Here is a 14,836-nt window from a genome sequence, read left to right as displayed (position 1 = left end):
AGCAGATATAAGCCCTGCCTTCATTTACAATGCTTTTCCAGATATCTTTGGTATGAACTTGCCTACACGGTCATTCTTCACATGTTCTTTCTTAAACGTCATTTGACGTGACTGTTTAGTGGTATGCAACAATTGAACACTGCCAAATGCCACGAGTCAGAGTGACGATTCACCAGTAGATACCATGTACCCTACTGGTACTATAGCGCTCATGATGAAGAAGAAATTCGTTCGTCATTCTTGTTATAGTCATATTAAATTCTCTACGTAGATTTTTTTTTATTGCTTAGATGGGTGGACGGGCTCACATACCACCTAGTGTTAAGTGGTTACTGGAGCCCATAGACATCTACGACGTAAATGCGCCACCCACCTTGAGATATAAGTTCTAAGATCTCAAGTACAGTTACAACGGCTGCCCCACCCTTCAAACGGAAACGCATTACTGCTTCACAGCAGAAACAGGTAGGGTGATGGTAGCTACCAGCGCGGACTCACAAGAGGTCCTACCACCAGTGGTCGACCCACCACCTAATATGAAATATTGAATCATGGACAGATTTCGATGAGTGCACAAGCGGCCAGTTCCATGACTGCTCAGAGCACGCGCAGTGCTTCAACCTACGAGGGACCTACACTTGTAGCTGCCTAGAAGGTTTCGCAGATCTCAGCGTGAACAATCTGTATCCCGGCCGAATTTGTTCTGGTTAGTGTATTTGCGACAAAAACACAATGATGTTTGTTTGTCTATACTAGTCTATACTTCTATACTAATATTATAAAGATGAAATATTTGTTTGTTTGTATTGAATAGGCTCCGAAACTATTGAACCGATTTGAAAAATTCTTTCACCATTTGAAAGCTACACTATTCCCGAGTGACAGGCTATAATATATTTTGAAAAAAATTATGGGTCCTTACTAAAACTCCAATAACGTAACTCAAGGTGTAAAAAAATTACCTAAAGTCACTGAATGTCGTGTCCCTGAAACTTTATTCATTATTTTTTATTATTTAGTTTCATCATTATCCAGTCAATAAAACGTTATGTATGTTTGTATCGCAGCGGAGCCGGTGGGATGCGCGCGTTGCAACTATCACGGCACGTGCTACTCCAGAGACGACAGACGCGTGCTGTGCGAATGCTTCCAGTGGTACTCCGGCAGTACTTGTCAGATCAACTTGAAAGGTAGCTTTGACTTCATCGAATGAGCTAGTTCTACAATACATACGTTTTGAAGGGAAACCAGAGATTATTACTACTGGTGGTAGGACCTCTTGTGAGTCCGCGCGGGTAGGTACCACCGCCCTGCCTATTACTGCCGTGAAGCAGTAATATGTTTCGGTCTGAAGGGTAGGGCAGCCGTTGTAACTATACTGAGACCTTAGAACTTATATCTTAAAGTGGGGGGCGCATTTACGTTGTAAATTTCTATGGGCTCCAGTAACCACTTAACACCAGGTGGGCTGTGAGCACGTTCACCCATCTAGGCAAAAAAAAATCCTGAGAATTTGCACCCTGGTTACGGCCTTGACAGAGAGGTCGTGATCGTTATGTAGCCTTGGGGAGGACTAATCTGACGCTTCTTTAACGGCTTTAACGGTGTAGTGGTAAGTGTCATGGTCACTACACAAGGGGGTCGCGGGTTCGAATCGCCGCCAAGGGAAGATGTTTGTATGTTAATATAATAAATGTATTTTCCAGGGTTATGGATGTATGTTAAGTATATGTATGTGTATAATAAAATCTTACATTTATTTCCGTTATCTGGTACCTGTAACGCAAGTTCTTTACGTACTTAGCACGGGACCAGTTAACGTGGCGCGATTGTCAGTGGCTTCTTACCCATTAAGCGAATGGAAATGAAGTAAAATGTTTATGTGTGCTTCCAGTGGTCCTTATATCGTTGGTGGTCGCCGGAGCTCTCCTCACGGTGGTGCTGGCCGCATGCGCGGTAATAGCTTGTCGCCGAAGCAAGCCACCGCAGCGGTCCATCGTCACATGCATTCAGGGCATGCCTACTCTACATCAGGTTCATAACACTATTTTTATTGCTCTACAATCTACACGGTCGAACGATCACTTATCGTTTAGTAGCTATCACATTGTGAGGTAGATTATATAAGTAAAGATTTATATAAGTCCTAAATATTGTATAACAGCTTCTTCCACTGACACACGGGAATTGATGTACTACAACAAAACCAAGCTAAATACTGGTTTAGCGACTTTAAAAGACTAGGGGGTTCTTCGACTGTATTTTTTATGTGTTGTTACCTCAGATTATTTGGGGAACCGATTTTTATGAACTAAAACCTGGTCCTCCTCAGCTGTTACCTTTTCAATTTTATCAAGATCTGACCAGTAGTTTTTGAGTTATATTTAATTGACGAAGTCCATTTTGTTGGTTCTTAACACAAGATTTAGGTCAGAAGGTGCGCCGGCCGCATTCATTTTGCGATATCTAGACTAGACAGATCGCCATTTAATACCCGTGTGCTTAGCTCGTTTTTTTGAACTTCTCGATCGCGTAAAAGTTAACTCAAATTTGTATCGAGTAGAACAGCTTCTCATCATTTGCCGCTAGAGGCGCTGTTCCGACTCAATACCGGCCACCTGCGTATTTAGTGCGAGTTTTTTAACTTCTCGATCGCGTCAAAGTTAACTCAAATTTGTATGGAGTAAAACAGATTCTCATCATTTGCCGCTAGAGGCACTGTTCCGACTCCATACAAGTTTGAGTTAACTTTTACGTGATCGAAAAGTTAAAAATCTCGCACTAAACACACAGGTGGCCGGTTTGGCCAATACCAAATTGAAAGGATAACTTTGTAAGTACTGCGGGTTCATCTTTAGTTACATTCAGTTGTGCACTCCAGGGAGCAATGCCGAAGCAGCGGAACGACCGGCGAGCTCTTATCAGTGAGCAAGGAGAACCTCGTGATAACACCAGTATCCAGAACGCCTCCCTGCCTTACATGCCCGCGAAGGTAACTTTGCATTTGTTTGTTTGTAACCTTACGTATAACTGGTGGTAGGACCTCTTGTGAGTCCGCGCGGGTAGGTACCACCGCCCTGCCTATTTCTGCCGTGAAGCAGTAATGCGTTTCGGTCTGAATGGTGGGGCAGCCGTTGTAACTATACTGTAACACAAGTTCTTTACGAACTTAGCACGGGACCAGTTAACGTGGCGTGATTGTTAGTAAATATTTAATTATAAAAATTAAAAATAATCATTTTTTGTTCATGGCCGTAAACATCATTAAAACAATACACAATCAATCTAAATCATTCTACAATTAATTCACACAAACAATAACATAATAATGACATCTGTCAAATGGGACTTGATGGTAATTGGAATAGACTAAAGTCGTCCACGGTTGCCGAAAATAACGGCAGCAATTTTATTTACTAGTAGGAAATGGTTATTCAAGATCACACAACTGTCTTATTTACCAATCTATATCTAGCTAAAATCTTCTCTACCCTAAAGTCATTCAACTTATAATTTAAAACTCACTTGAATTATCGAAAATGTGCACAGCGACCTTCGTCTTCGAAGAAGCTAGTGATCTCGGACCCCCCGAGTCACGATCCGCCCCCTCCCCCCGCACCAGCCGTGCTGATACCTCGAGCCAGGTTCCATCCTCATCACGGCGACAGGTGAGATAACCTCGTCAAAAAATCTGTGATAAACTAGCTTTTCTTTGGAGGAAAAGTTGAAAGATATTGTTATCAAGGACAAGAGGGAATGCAATGCTGCTGACGAGGATGTCGAAGACAGACCGATGTTGAGGAGTAGAATAAGGAAAGCTAATACCGCCAACATGTGTGATAAATAGCTAGGAAGAGAGAGGGAGAAGTTTTGTTTTTTGTGATCAGTTTTTAATGGAACAAATAATATTTGGGGGTTCATAAACGGAGGCAGGTACAAATTCTATTAAAAAAAATATATTTATCAAACATGTGCTCATAAATGCCTTCGGCGGTGAACAGTGATTATAGAGAAACAAATAATACTGTTAATAATATCGTTGTTTTCTTACATGGCTGGTAAAAATTATGAGCTGGTCCGTTTGTTTGTACGTGTGCGTGTGTGCCTGGAGAGCTATCCTGAGAAACGTAACCCAACATTTCCAGTCGGGAGAATCTAGCCAGAAAGAGGAGCTTGGAGCTGAGCAGCGAGGCTAAGCTGATCAGCTACTTGGAGTCCGGAGCCGCCACTACTCACGACGAGGTGAGTTTTGTTTTTGAATTAAGATAAAATTATTTATATTAAGTCGGAAAGAATTTCATGATAACTATCGTTATCGGTGTGATTTCATAACGTCACTACTGTGACGGTGATGTGAACACGATCCATCCGCTGTTAAGTGGCAGCGAAACACATAAGCGCCCTTGCTTGAATGTCACTCTCTTTAACCCATAGACACAGCCCACTGAGTTTCTCGCCGGATCTTGTCAGTGGGTCGCGTTTCTGATCCGGTGGTAGATTCCGCGAAGCACGGCTCTTGCTAGGGCCAGTGTTAGCAACACACCCGGTTTAAGCTCCGAGAGCTCACATACACGTCAAGGAGAAGCTGATATAGCCTCTCAAGGCTATCAGCATAGGTAGGATAAAAAAAAAGTCGCTCTTTTGCTAGGGCTAGTGCTATCAAATTCTCTGAGGTAGAGCCCGTGAGCTTACCTATCCGCTTTTTTTTTCCTACCTATGCTGATAGCCATGAGAGGCTATTTCAGCTTCACCCTAACGTTTGTGGGTGAGCTCACGGGGCTCAACCGGAGAGTTGCTAACACTGACCCTAGCAAGAGCAGTGCTTCGCAGAATCTACCACCGGATCGGAAACGCGACCCACTGGGAAGATCCGGCGAGAAACTCAGTGGGCTAATCCTATGGGCGCCTATCCGCGCGTAACTGGAATAGCTCTTAAGCTAACAGCGAATTGGTAGAGGAAAAAAGTAACATTGATGATGGAAACTTGTTTGGTCTTTCTGTCTTACCTTTCTGTCTTGTCTGGTTTACCTTGGGTTTTAGGGCAGGCAGTAGTCTCTGTCCCTGGCATTGCTGATAATGTCTATGGGCGTCGGTACCCACTCACCATCAGGTGGGCCGTATGCCTCGTCTACCTGCAAGGGCAATAGAAAAATAAAATCGATGTTTTGTCCTTTTAGTTTCCAAAATAAATAGACAAATCACTAAGAGTAACAAAGTCATTAAAAAGCGTTTATCATCTATACTAATCTATATGTATATAAATCTACAGTGGTTATTACGGATGTTCCGTTATAACTACTGAACCATGCATCTGATTGACTTGAAACTTGGTATTCATGTAGAAAGTACATGTACTTAATGGATAGGCCAATATTTATTTGAGTGTTGGACTTCCTAATAATAATGACAATAAATAAAAATGTTAATTTTAAAAGCCCAGCGAAGCGGGCGTTTAGGGCTAGTACACTTATAAATCAACATGGAGACTTCGGATTTATGTCTCAAAGTGGTTGCTGTGCCTCGCGATGCGTTCACCTTTACCACTCCAATATGATCTAAAGCATAAGGTCATAAAAAACTATGTTACAGGATAAATATATTTCGATACCTTCACAGATGCGAAGGAAGCACAGCTTGGAGTCTTCGTATAGCGCCAACAGGGATAGACCAAACAAAAAGGGTGAGCCATGAGAATGTTCTTAGCAAACCAAAGATAGCGATCCTTGTGAGTCGGGGGGGGGGGGAGTTCTTTATTAAATATTCAATCTGAAGTTGGTCAATCTGAAGTTGGTATTAATGTAGAGTAATAGTTACTAGTGATAGGACCTCTTGTGAGTCCGCACGGGTAGATACCACTGCCCTGCCTATTTCTTCCGTGAAGCAGTAATGCGTTTCGATTTGAAGGGTGGGGCAGCCGTTGTAACAATACCGAGATTTTGGAACTTATATCTTAAGGTGGGTGGCGGCATTTACGTTGTAGATGTCTATGGGCTCCGGTAACCAATTAACACCAGGTGGGCCGGTGAGCTCGTCCACCCACCTAAGCAATACAAAAAGAAAATAAAAAAACGTGATATCGCTGCGTATCTAGCTAGTATATCGCTGGTGTCATCACGTGCGACCCCACTTGAGCCATAATCATAGAATTTTGATGATGTACATATATATCAATACTAGATAGATATAGATTGTTGTCGCACTATTTGCTAAATGAACAAGTCATGGGGATAATTAAAATATATCCTTAGTAGGTCGTGTTGTAAGGCAACATGAAGGAATAAAAATTGACTGTTCCAATATATCTAAATTGATAACACTAAAATTCGTCAATAGTTGCAAAAAAACATGTTTATCTATAGAGGGGAGAATGATGCGTAGCTGTTATGCCTTTGCCTATTTATAAATTGGGTTCTTCAACAATCAAACTTTCTAACAAACCTTCACCTTTGTTTTGCTAGTATTGTGTGTTATCATATAAGTCGAACAAAGGGTTCTACTGGAGTACTATATGAGCATGCTATTAGCATGGGGTAGGTCGTATTGTGCTGGGAAGGTACTATGAGCCTGCTTGTTTTTGCCACGAAACAGTCATCCATTCGAGTTAGAAGGGTAAGACAACCATTATACAATGCGATTTTATGTCATTTACGTCTCTGATATTTGGCGACATCACCGTTGTTCAAGTCTCTATAACCAGAAGATCCGTGAAGTTGTTTGTCAATGTAACGGAAAAACAATGGGCTTAGGGTAAAGATTTTGTAACTTGTAACGTGCATTTAGCCCACTGAGTTTCTCGCCGGATCTTCTCAGTGGGTCGCCTTTCCGATCCGGAGGTAGATTCTGCGAAGCACTGCTCTTGTTAAGGCCAGTGTTAGCAACACTCCCGGTTTGAGCCTCGTGAGCTCATCTACACGTCAAGCAGAAGTTGAAACAGCCTCTCAAGGCTATCAGCATAGGTAGGAAAACAAAGAAAGAAAGATGCGTTTTAATTGTCCCATTAGTGACGTTTATAAAAATGTTCAAGGGCATTATTCGTGTTAATGTTCATAGTGGATTAAGTAGTCTAATTTTAATGTATATTGTGAGTGAAATTATTTCCTTATATTATAAGGTTAGATTAGTTGTAGTTATCATAATTGTAAGGAACTTTGTATACACACTCAGCACATTTGTCTTGTTTGGTCGTTTGCACATGGCTTATGTTACAAGCCAGATATTTTTACTTGTTGTTATTTACTTAATGCGTATATTTTTAGCTTGTAATTGTGTTCTTAATAAATAAATAAATAAAAAATAAATTAAAATATATTGCTAATTCACTTAAATAATGCGTTGCCATCACATTTCCCAGGAGCTTTAGTATCAGCCGGCTTTAAAGTATCCACCACGATCCGACCTGATGAGAATATGAAGGATGACAGAGACGATATGTCTTCGGTGAACAAAGCAGAGTTGGAAGCGGATTTAGCAAGATTCGACTCTTTAAGGAAGGCCTACAGGTAAAGATCTGTCAAGATTCCCCTAACATAATTCAATAAAAGAAAATAGGTATATTTACTTATTGGTTATGTAGCTATTTTGTGTAACTAAATTAAAATTTCAACTTAATCTAACCAGAGTTTTCGGAAATATTAAACACATTGCACCATTTATTCTTCGAACCTTTTATCTGAAAAGCTTAACACATTTTTTTTATTGCATGGATGAGCTTAATGTTCACCTGGTGCTAAGTGGTTACCGGAACCCATAGATATCTACAACGAAATGTCGCACTACAGGACAAGAGTTCCAAGGTCTCAGTTTTAACAGTACAACGACTGCCCCACCCTTCAAACCGAAACGCATTACTGCTACACAGCAGAAATAGGCGGGGTGGTGGTACCTACTAATCGAATACCACATATTGATGAACAATTATATTGATTGCAGCCAAGACGACATGTCCGAGTGGACGGACGCTGAAAGAAGACTCGGAGAATTGTAAGTGATACTAATATCCGAGATAGATATACAGACGACAAATTCATAGAATCTTCTGATGAAGTAAGGTGCAGTTTATACTAGCAAGCGACTATGACATCGTCAATATACAATTAGTATTTTCTGGGCTCTCGATTTGTGATAGTTTAACTGACTTGTGGCACCACATTAGGTTTCTCGTATCAAAAGTGAGCACAGACATTCGGAACCAACAGGCCTTCATTTAGTATTCATTAAAACGACATTATTTTTTTCCGCCTAACTCCGTCTGTCTAGCTTTGATACAGAGCCGTGGAAAGGACAATATCGCTTCGAATTGTTAATGAAATTATTGCTTCGAATCTTAGTATGAATATCCAATATACATTGGATATCGTTTGTAAACAGGATTCTTTGAATTTTCATCAGAATCCGAGAATGAGGACATTAGAATATTATTATTGGAACAACTCACACTCGGTCTTCTGCACCAAATTAAGGATTCCTTATTTTATGGGCACTAGAGACTGACAAACATACTTATATACGTTTAAATACATAAATAATAAACACCCAGACATAGAGCAAAAAAATCTGTTCATCACACAATTATTGCTCGATGTGGGAATCGAACCCGCGACCCTCGCCGCAATAGTCAGGGCCGCTAACCGCACCACTGAGTAAGCCAAATCCTTCATTAATTTCACAGGACATTATCGGAAGCTCGTTCAGTGGGCGGGACCTTGCCGGCCAGTACTGGAAGAGCTGCTTCTTCAACAAGACTGACCCATCAGGTACAAATTAAAAAATAAAGATTAAGATATAATAATAAAAGTATTGGTTCCCCGTGCTTCGAATTATTTACATAATATGTATTGTGATATATTTATTTAAATGATATTTAGTGTTTTTCTGTAACTATATCTTAATGCGACTCTAAATTCTCAGATACATAATTACGAGTTCTTTCTAGGCTTATTTAGTTGTCAACTAGGTAAAGAAAGCGATCACTCAATGTCTTTTTGAAGCCGAAATGACAACGGTTTTGATTCGTCACTAAATAGATTCCCAAGGATAAATTGAAATAGAAAAAAATACTTATCTTTCTCAACAACTAATTTGAATACAATAAGGAAGTTCGATAAAAGTTGCACCTAAAAAGTTTGTTTAGAATTTTTCTGTTATTCAATTCAGTTATTTAATTTGTTATTCAACGGACTCTTAATTTGATTTTTAGTTTTAATTAGTTCGTGATATTTAAATTGTGTTCACCGTAAAGTAAGATGCGACGCATAGAAAATCCTTTAATGGTCCTTAATGGTCCTCCTTGGTTTATGGAAAGTAACGTTGAACCGAGAAATGGAGTCACTGGGCATCTTAACGGATGGCAGTCAGGCGTTCTGCTTTGCAGACTTTGCTCCCCTGTTGTTTAGTTGTTAAAGGTTGATAAAGATTGATTTAATGCGTCGGACTCCCGAACGTTGACGTCATTGTACAAAATAATGCACTTTTATAGCGTATTAAAAAGCTTATCACCTTTTTTTTCTTAACCACTATTAGTTTCATTGATCGGTTGTATTGGCGTGTTTTTATGACGCAATATACGACAATACACGGATGTAGAAAATCCTGCTATTAAAATAAACCAAGAGCACTTTCTATTAAGTTTGCACTATAAAGCCTCAATTTCCTTCACCCAGGAAGCTAACACGATGGCCGAGAGAGACCTTGGATCCACATTCCTTCTGCCGCATGTACACCTATACAAACCAGATCTTGTATGTATCACCCACGCACACGTACTGTAATATTTATATTTTAACTTCCTTTTGCCTATCTTCTGACCGTAGCCTAATGGCAATTTTAGCGCCCGGACTGGTAGGTGAGCTCACGGGCTCAACCTGAGAGAATTTGCTAACACTAGCCTTAACACACTAGCAAGAGCAGTGCTTCGTAGAATCTAGCACCGGATCGGAATTTCGACCCATGTAGAAGATCTTGCAAGAAACTGAGTGGGTTGTATCTATGGGTATTTTAATCGGTACTCGGACATAGACTGAGCCGCGTTTGTAGGTATCACCAATCTGCCTATTTCTTTCGGAAGGGGGTCGGAAAGTACACTTTCTTATCTTACTGAGAGGTTAGCTAGATGTCTCTCTGGCTTGATGTATTCACAGTGCAGTATGTATCGAATCCGGTAACCATTAATGACAGATAGATCTTTGCCTTCTTTGCCTAAAAAAACAAAAGCGCGCGATGTTAGCACACGAAGGATGTGTGTCACAGGTTTCCGCTTTATAAGATATTTGCGCTGATTTTGATAAATCGACTTATATAATACATTGTTTTTAGAATGTAAATATAGATTGAACTTTCAATATTTATTTTCCGTCGGATTGTGAATATTTGTTGAGTACTTAACGGTAGGTAGCGGCTTGGCTCTGCCCTTGGCATTGCTGATGTCCATGGACGACGGTAACCACTCAACATCATGGGGGCCGTATGCTCGTCTGCCTACAAGAGCAATAAAAAAAAAACTTCATGATTGTAAATTTTCCAGCAAAATCCTGATCTATATTTTTACAGCGTTGCTCATTTTATTATGAAGTTCCATTACTCTAATTGGCCTTTGGTTTCAGACAAGCGACGTATCGGAGTTCGATTCCTTGTAAAGAGTGGAATCAAGAAAACCTGCTAGTATTATTTAAAAATTATATTCAGTACGGTCTAAACCACCAAAGTAAAGACTTTATTTATTCAATTAATTTATTCAATTATTTTTAATTTATTTTTAATTTTAAGTTAAATTTTAGAAAAAAACACGTACTGTATAAGCGGTGGACTGAATTTGATGTCGCCGTACCTACATCTGGCTCTCTCTCAATATAAAAAAATATTTTACTGAAATCTTATCCGAAAAAGTCATGATTTCAAAGCTCGGTATTCATAATTGAAGTACGTATTATATTTGAGCTGGGAAATTAATTCAAAATATCTTGAGACACGTTCTTGAAGTTTCTAGCTACGTCAGAACGATACCAATACAAATGTCTAAAAGTATTATTGTTCTAGAGCAGAAATATATGCAGCCTATGTGAATTGTCATCAGGCCCTTCCTATCAAATGACGAAAAATACAGAACTATTTTCCGTTTAAGTTATAAAAAATATATTTTTCTAAGTTTAGTTTGTTGAAAGAAAATTGATGTTGTTAGTGAGTTACGCTCATCTTTTATAAATTTTATTTAAATTGAGTCTTTTGTTGTAATATTTCTATGTGCATTACGCAGTGCAAGTGGTTATAACAAGCCACAAAATCTAACTACGTAGAATATTGCAACAAAAAAAATATATATAGGCAATTGCCTTTTTCTTGGTGTTTCCAGTTTTACATTTTATAAATCTTCAATCAATTTTGCAAGAAATCGACTTTAAATATTATATATATTTTTATTACGATCGCCGGATACGGGCAGAAATAATACGAAAAAAAAAACTTTAAATGAGTCGACTATTATCAAAGCCGGCAATATGACTTTTGGACAATTATTGGTAAATCAGAAAAACGAATTATTGACTTTGTATTCCATTGGCAGTCACAAAACTCTTCTGAACGACATCTTAGATAGGTTTCGAACCGTATTCTTTGAAGGAGACGATTATATTCAAATCAATCTGTATTGACATATCAATAACATTTTTTTGTCCAAATGCACAGATTGCCACCTTTGATAATAGACGACTCAAATATCGCATCACACATTTCAACGTTCTCAATGTAGATTTTGGCAAGAATCGATTCACGAAATGCCATAGTAACTTTAAGAAAAACATAATTTTTTTTTTTTTTTGTAATTTGTTTATGAAAATGATTTGAATAAGAAATCTTTATTATAAGTCCGGAGTCGATATAGAAAAGATTTACTTAACCGGATTTCTTGTTTGAACAATTTTCATTGTTTTGATTTTTGTAGTTTAATTTTTTTATTGTTCTAAATTAAAAGCTCTAGTTTTTGTTTGTACGTCAAAATTTTAACTTGCGACTTTAAGTGTTTTTAATGGGATTCCAAAAAAATGGTCTACCAGACGAAAGATGATGCAGTTTTTTCTCTGTCTTTTTCTCTATCTGCTGGTCCTAAGTCTACGGCAACATAAAGAAATCCCTGTTAATATTAAAAATCCAGCGGTACTGATACATTTCGACACAGTACACTAATTTTCTATTAATGGTCAAGGAACATTTATTAACCGATGAACGTGGAATAAATTCGTGTTTTTTTAATCTGTTAGCTTTTATTACCGAATTCATCTATATAAATAAATAAAATTGGAGTGTCTGTCTGTAATAATAAAATTACCGCTTTTTTACTAAATGCGTAAGTATGTATACCACATTACATATACCAATTTTTTTTGTCTGCCTGTTTGTTTCGGCTAATCTCTGGAATGGCTGGACCGATTTTGACGAGACTTTCACTGATGGGTAGCTGATGATATAAGGAGTAACTTAGACTACTCTGCTTCTGATTCGTTATAGTTCTAATAGAATAATAAATAGTTGCAAGTTAAAATTTTGCGGAAACGTGATTTGGATGATCTAGTAAAAATGTTAATATACGTACAAAATCGGTACAAAAAAATAATAATTTACATTTATGTATGTAGATAAAATAACAAAAAAAAATGATTCACATATGTATATCATTACATATGTACACAATGATATACATTGTATATTTGTTTTAGTTAATAAGTATTGCTTTTTGTGAATAAATTTTTATTAAAGATTACGTACAGTTTTTATTTTATTTTATGCCTTGTTTTTCCAAACGTCTGCACGGAAGTGGTACAGTTATAAGTTTCAAGAAATTAAAGAAGAAGAGAAAGAAATTAAGAGACTTAGACGATTTTCATTTTAAGAAAAAACTAAAAGATAATCTTATTAGTGGAAATTATTATCACATAAATGATTTTCTTAGGGATGACATTGAAAATAAATAGAATTTTTAATTATTAGTTGAACTTTGGATGAACGAATGGTAAATTATATAATATTATAATATCTTGCACTGCACAAAATTTCGCACGTCAAATGATGACAAAGCATACACGCTGCTTTTAACTTATGTAATAACTCATTTTCACTATGCTTGGCGAATAAATGATTTCTTTCTTTCTTTCGTTCAATAAACACACGCTAGGGTAGGTTGAATCGTCGTATTTATATATGCAGGAAATCAGAAAGTTCAATTTTTTAGTGTGAGGTAGACGTTTCACAATATATTTCAGTATTCGACTTGACGCCTCAAAGTCGGTGACAAATTTCAATGTGTGTCTATTCAACATCAAATCTATGTATTTTTTTATTTTTTTTTATTGCTTACATGTATGGATGAGCTCACAGCCCATCTGGTGTTAAGTAGTTACTGGAGCCCATAGACGTCTACAGCGTAAATGCGCCACACACCTTGAGATATAAGTTCTAAGATCTCAGTATAGTTACAACGGCTGCCCCACCCTTCAAACCGAAACGCATTATTGCTTCACGGCATAAATAGGCAGGGTGTTGGTACCTACCCGTGCGGACTCACAAGAGGTCCTACCACCAGTAATTACGCAAATTATAATTTTGCGGGTTTTGATTTTTATTACACGATGTTATTCCTTCACCATGGAAGTTAATCGTGAACATTTTGTTAAGTACGTATTTCATTAGAAAAATTGGTACCCGCCTACGGGATTCGAACACCGATGCATCGCTAGATACGAACGCACCGGACGTCTTATCCTTTAGGTCACGACGACGACAGATATACAGTCAAACCTGGGTAAGTGAGAACTGTATAAATGAGAAAACTCTATAAGTGAGAGTAATAGCCAGGACCCGTCATTTTAAGCTCCCAAAACCTCTATTAGCGAGAAACAGAAACCTTTGTAAGAGAGAGTCGTTTTTCCCTCATGGACCTCCATAAGTGAGACTGCTACTTATCTATACCTCTATAAGCGACAGTCGAACTTTATTTATTTATATTATTTAGGAGGAACAAATGACAAAACAATTTACAAATTTAGCATCTGCTATTTTATGACTCATTCTTAACTTTCGTGGAACTTCCTATCATTGTTTATGTATTGTTTTCTCGTCAATATTGAACCTAGAGAAACGTGAAACTCGGGTTAGTGAGAAACCTCTATAAGCGAGAATGAGATTGTGCTCCCTTGAACTCTCGCTTATTCAGGTTTGACTGTATATAAAAATGGATTGCAGTTCGTTAGTCTCGCTAAATCTCGAAAACGGCTGGACCGATTTGGCTAATTTTGGTCTTGAATGATTTGTGGAAGTCCAGGGAAGGTTTAAAGGTAGATAAATATGAAAATGCTCGGAGTTAAATAAAAATAATAATTTTGTTTTTCCTTTGATGTGTCCCCCGTCGGACGGATTCCTTTTGTTTGTTTTATGTTTATTTTATACTAAAGTTTAGGTCTTTTATTTATCGATTGAGGCACTACGAAGTCTGCCGGGTCAACTAGTCGTATATAAAATAAAACTGAAAGTCCTTTGTAAAATAAAAACGAGGCCGTCAGCGCAAAACTGGCCTAAGCATACCAAAGTTAGTATGGAGATAATGAGGTTTGAATTTGCTCTTACACTGCTTCGTAGGCAAAAACAATACCTCAAAAATAATGTTTACAAACGCATCTGTTATCTATGTTATCTATCATGTTTTAAATAAATTTATTTATTTATTTAAGGATTACCGACAGGGCTTACAGTAAGACATAAAATAACATTGACATGTATAGAGCAATTGATAACTGCAACTGTAATTAGAGGCAATCACAGCATGCATTACATTAATATATCAATAGAGATTTAA

At 37.9% G+C, this 14,836-nt stretch overlaps 1 protein-coding gene across 3 annotated transcripts in view; it reads left to right on the top strand.

Moving 5' to 3' along the window:
* LOC114239625 (uncharacterized) overlaps positions 1 to 12,759 on the top strand; it is a 119,287-nt gene extending 106,528 nt beyond the window's left edge. For 2 of the 3 annotated variants that reach the window (XM_089739836.1, XM_089739835.1), the window contains exons 8-19: positions 560 to 706; positions 1,068 to 1,190; positions 1,895 to 2,034; positions 2,882 to 2,992; positions 3,550 to 3,668; positions 4,146 to 4,242; positions 5,617 to 5,680; positions 7,352 to 7,499; positions 7,930 to 7,980; positions 8,669 to 8,753; positions 9,660 to 9,737; positions 10,599 to 12,759. In XM_089739836.1, coding sequence (XP_089595962.1) covers positions 560 to 706; positions 1,068 to 1,190; positions 1,895 to 2,034; positions 2,882 to 2,992; positions 3,550 to 3,668; positions 4,146 to 4,242; positions 5,617 to 5,680; positions 7,352 to 7,499; positions 7,930 to 7,980; positions 8,669 to 8,753; positions 9,660 to 9,737; positions 10,599 to 10,631 — 1,196 coding nt within the window. In that variant the 3' untranslated portion in view covers positions 10,632 to 12,759. The remainder of the gene's footprint in view (positions 1 to 559; positions 707 to 1,067; positions 1,191 to 1,894; positions 2,035 to 2,881; positions 2,993 to 3,549; positions 3,669 to 4,145; positions 4,243 to 5,616; positions 5,681 to 7,351; positions 7,500 to 7,929; positions 7,981 to 8,668; positions 8,754 to 9,659; positions 9,738 to 10,598) is intronic. The other variant, XM_089739837.1, reaches the window with a different exon arrangement.
* The last annotated feature ends 2,077 nt before the right edge of the window (positions 12,760 to 14,836 follow it).

Source organism: Bombyx mandarina, chromosome A1 (genome assembly GCF_030267445.1).
Source record: "Bombyx mandarina strain Sakado chromosome A1, ASM3026744v2".
NCBI lineage: Eukaryota > Metazoa > Arthropoda > Insecta > Lepidoptera > Bombycidae > Bombyx > Bombyx mandarina.
Note: the sequence above shows the minus strand (reverse complement) of the source record. Positions and strands in the feature narration are given on the sequence as shown.